The sequence below is a fragment of the Lolium rigidum genome, chromosome 2 (assembly GCF_022539505.1).
Source record: "Lolium rigidum isolate FL_2022 chromosome 2, APGP_CSIRO_Lrig_0.1, whole genome shotgun sequence".
Classification (NCBI taxonomy): domain Eukaryota; kingdom Viridiplantae; phylum Streptophyta; class Magnoliopsida; order Poales; family Poaceae; genus Lolium; species Lolium rigidum.
Window position 1 is genome coordinate 54,119,397 of NC_061509.1, and position 4,272 is coordinate 54,123,668.

The 4,272-nt window shown below is 48.2% G+C and overlaps 1 protein-coding gene across 1 annotated transcript; it reads left to right on the plus strand.

The window, feature by feature from the left end:
* Positions 1-297: 297 nt before the first annotated feature.
* LOC124691756 (tubulin beta-3 chain) lies at positions 298-3,051 on the plus strand. The gene is made up of 3 exons (XM_047225029.1): positions 298-778; positions 1,503-1,772; positions 2,123-3,051. The coding sequence occupies exons 1-3, from the start codon at positions 385-387 to the stop codon at positions 2,794-2,796; spliced, it is 1,338 nt and encodes a 445-aa protein (XP_047080985.1). The 5' UTR covers positions 298-384; the 3' UTR covers positions 2,797-3,051.
* Positions 3,052-4,272: the final 1,221 nt, after the last annotated feature.

Here is a 4,272-nt window from a genome sequence, read left to right on the forward strand (position 1 = left end):
GACCGAGTCGTAGAATCAATTTTTTTAAAATCACGTATTAGTTGTAAAATTGCTGAAAAAGTATTATTTAAAAAAAGATCGCAGTTTATTTGTACTGCTACGAAATTCTACCATTCGGCGGTACACAGTGCGGTAAAACCGTACTCTCTCACCGCTCCAAAACATCACTAGCGTACTGAAAACGAATTTCAAATTTGGAACCCGGTAACCCTACCCTGACGTTCCCCACACCCACGCCCTCCAAATAAAACTCCCCACACACCCACGCTCCCCACATCTCACAAATCCGCGCCTCCATTTCCCCTTCCCCCGCCCCCTCTCCGCCAAAACCTCGCCGGAAACCCTACCCCCTCCACCTCCACCGCCGCCGCCCCCGCCGCCGCCATGAGGGAGATCCTCCACATCCAGGGCGGCCAGTGCGGCAACCAGATCGGGGCCAAGTTCTGGGAGGTCATCTGCGACGAGCACGGCATCGACCAGACCGGCAAGTACGCCGGCGACTCCGACCTCCAGCTCGAGCGCATCAACGTCTACTACAACGAGGCCAGCGGCGGCCGCTTCGTGCCCCGCGCCGTCCTCATGGACCTCGAGCCCGGCACCATGGACTCGCTCCGCTCCGGCCCATACGGCCAGATCTTCCGCCCCGACAACTTCGTCTTCGGCCAGTCGGGCGCAGGCAACAACTGGGCCAAGGGACACTACACCGAGGGCGCGGAGCTCATCGACTCCGTCCTCGACGTCGTGCGCAAGGAGGCTGAGAACTGCGACTGCCTGCAAGGTATAACCACCTCCTGGATCTACTTGTTGTTTTGCCGGAGATTTTACTCCTCAGATCTCGTTAGTTTTTTTTGCGCGTGTAGATCTAGTTCCCTTTCCGTGGTACAACGCTGCGATTTTAGGGTTCTCGTCTCCTAGATCTGGCCCTTCCTTTTCCGTCGGGAGGTGGTTCGCGTGGTTCTGGACTTCTAGATCTGGCTTGCGGTAGCTGTGCGAACAGGAATCATTCTTCATTCTACTTGTGCTGTTGTTGTTGGGGGTAACATTTGGGATGTGGTGTTATGCCGTTCTACCTGCCGAGATCTGGCGAATAGTAGAATCGACGCGGTTGCTCTCTACTACTTTGCAGATTTGTTCACTCACTTTGTTCATTCTACTTGTGCTGCTGTTGTTGGGGGGTGACATTTTGGATCGCGTATTATATATACAGGCATGCGTTCCTTTGGCTGCAAAAATTGATGGATATCTGTTCACTCATCACTGCTCTTCGTAAAGTAGAGTAAAATAAAGCATCACTAGAGTAGCATGCCTGATGCTGATTCCTTAAGCACCCAGTGCTTACGATTCTGCTCAATGCGTTCATTTTATTGCAATTTGTTATCAGAGTGTGTAGATTGCTTACCGTTTGAAATACAACACAACTGGAGTTATTGGGCATCTTTTTTATTCAGGTGTCATCTGAATATGAGATCCAAATTAACTTACATGCTTCTAATTTACCACAGGATTCCAAGTCTGCCACTCTCTGGGAGGAGGAACTGGCTCTGGTATGGGTACCCTGCTCATCTCGAAGATCAGGGAGGAGTACCCAGACAGGATGATGTTGACTTTCTCAGTCTTCCCATCGCCAAAGGTGTCTGATACTGTGGTGGAACCTTACAATGCTACGCTCTCTGTGCACCAACTTGTCGAGAATGCCGACGAGTGCATGGTACTTGACAATGAGGCTCTCTACGACATCTGCTTCCGCACCCTAAAGCTTGCTACACCCACATGTAAGTTTGAACATACTATGGTTGCTTTATTCCTGTACTGTTTTCCCAGTAATTATGTAAGATTTCATGAAACCAATCTACATTCATCTGTATTATCATATGGTTCTTGTTTATGTTGTGTATCTAGATACGTGGATATGTCTGGCATATGCACTCCACTACTTGATACTTGTGATACAAAGTCATTTAACCTTTTTACCTGTGACACCACAACCTGTATAATCTTAGTAACCTGAAAGACTGCAATGAATTCGTGTATTCTTCTTTCTATTATAACCTGTGTCTTCTCATTTGTTTCTACCATTTGTACATGCATTCTGCTCACTTCGTTTTTCCTGTCTGTTTTGCAGTTGGTGATTTGAACCATCTTATTTCTGCAACAATGAGTGGTGTCACTTGCTGCCTGCGCTTCCCTGGGCAGCTCAACTCTGACCTCCGTAAACTTGCAGTCAACTTGATCCCGTTCCCTCGCCTCCATTTCTTCATGGTTGGCTTTGCACCACTGACCTCAAGGGGGTCTCAGCAGTACCGTGCCCTCACTGTTCCTGAGTTGACCCAGCAGATGTGGGACTCCAAGAACATGATGTGCGCTGCTGACCCTAGGCATGGTCGCTACCTCACAGCCTCTGCTATGTTCCGTGGGAAGATGAGCACCAAGGAGGTCGATGAGCAGATGCTCAATGTCCAGAACAAGAACTCGTCCTACTTCGTCGAGTGGATTCCCAACAATGTGAAGTCGAGTGTGTGTGACATCCCTCCCACTGGCCTTTCAATGTCCTCCACCTTTGTCGGCAACTCCACCTCAATCCAAGAGATGTTCCGCCGTGTGAGTGAGCAGTTCACAGCTATGTTCAGGAGGAAGGCTTTCTTGCACTGGTACACTGGGGAGGGCATGGATGAGATGGAGTTCACTGAGGCCGAGAGCAACATGAACGATCTGGTAGCTGAGTACCAGCAGTACCAGGATGCGACAGCTGATGACGAGGAAGAGTACGAGGAGGAGGAGGAAGAGGACGCTGCCTAAGCCATCTGACCTTGTTCAGCCATCTTGCTGTCTGGTAGATGTCCCTTGTGTTTACAATTCTGTCGATTTGGTGCTGCTTGTGGTGCGGATAGATCTTTAGGTGGTTCGTAACACTTATAGATGCTTTTGGTGCTTCGTTGAACCGATTTTTTTTGAACTGCCTTTGTGTATGTTGATGGTGCTGCTTTGATGCTGCGAATTGTGATATTAGCGTAATCGTGGACTTAATACTAGTAAAATTCTGGCATTGGTTTTCGCTAGTTGGTCATATGCAATGTGATCTGTAGTCCATGCTTTCTGCATATCCTTTTCAATGTATGAATAGTTTGCCGATTGCATTTCCTTTTCAGTGTGATCTTGTGGGCTGTGGCTGTAGCCTTGCTCCATGTTCTATAACACTTGCTTGTTGGCTAAGTTGAAATCTCTGCACAAATGGGGGTCTAGACTTACTTTCATCTGTAGTGACTATGCAACTAAGGATTTTGCCTCTTTATCTAAGAACCTGAACTAGATATTCTGGCTCAACCTAGGAGCTTCATCAGGGATCTGTTATATGAACAAAATGCCATCTATGGGAGAATAATGAGCCTGATGCAGATTTGTATTCCAAGCTGCTGTTGCTTTCGGAAGCTGAATCCTACCATGCTCCATAATAAAACAAATCAAGGGAAAGGTGAATCCTACCACGCTTCATCATAAAACAAATCAAGTGATAGTAAGGGAGAGATTCAGCGGAGATTTTTTCCATTCGCTCGCAAACCAGTTTTTTCCTTTCGTTTCCAGTTCTTAGTTTGATTTTGACGTCTAAAGTTTTCATCAGAAACTGGATATCATCGGCACAAACACATCGGCCGCGATCAGGCTATCTCCAGCGACCCGATCCAAACCGGGAATCAAAATGGTTTGATTCTATCGGGTAGGGTCATAGATAGAATTCGGGCCGTGGTCTTGCTGCCAAGTCAGTGGGCTTGACGCATTTGCAGAAGAGCATCTCTAACAGAGTTCCTAAACTTGCGAACCGAAATGCGCGAGTTCAGTCTTTCAAAAACCGTTTTTCGAGCGAATTCGGAGATGGCGCATAACAGAACCCGTAATAGGAACCGAAAAACTTGAAATTTAAATCTAGCGGGAGAATTATTCATCGCAAACAAGTTCGGTAATAAAATTCATAGTTCATACTTTACATAATTTACATATCCATCGCAAAATAACCATCAAATATAGGTAGTTCCTTCGCCGCGAGACCTAACGATAAAGAAAATTCGGCCCTACCGGGGCGCCTACGCGCGGCGGAGGACAGAGCGGCGGACGACAGCGAGGCGGAACCTCGCGCGCGCCTACTCGGCGTCGAGGTCGACGATGGTGGCCTCCCTCTGCACCGCCTTGTACGCGTGCACCTTACGGACGGCGTCTGGCTCCTCGCTTAGGAACCGCGCGCGCGCCTCCTGATGTCTACTCACGCTTCTTTTTCTGTAG

Bases quoted from the DNA above. Each gene is read 5' to 3' on its own strand.
- LOC124691756 (XM_047225029.1), top strand. From the start codon at position 385: ATGAGGGAGATCCTCCACATCCAGGGCGGCCAGTGCGGCAACCAGATC. The intron at 779-1,502 runs GTATAACCACCT...AATTTACCACAG, and splicing joins GAACTGCGACTGCCTGCAAG to GATTCCAAGTCTGCCACTCT. The intron at 1,773-2,122 runs GTAAGTTTGAAC...TCTGTTTTGCAG, and splicing joins AAAGCTTGCTACACCCACAT to TTGGTGATTTGAACCATCTT.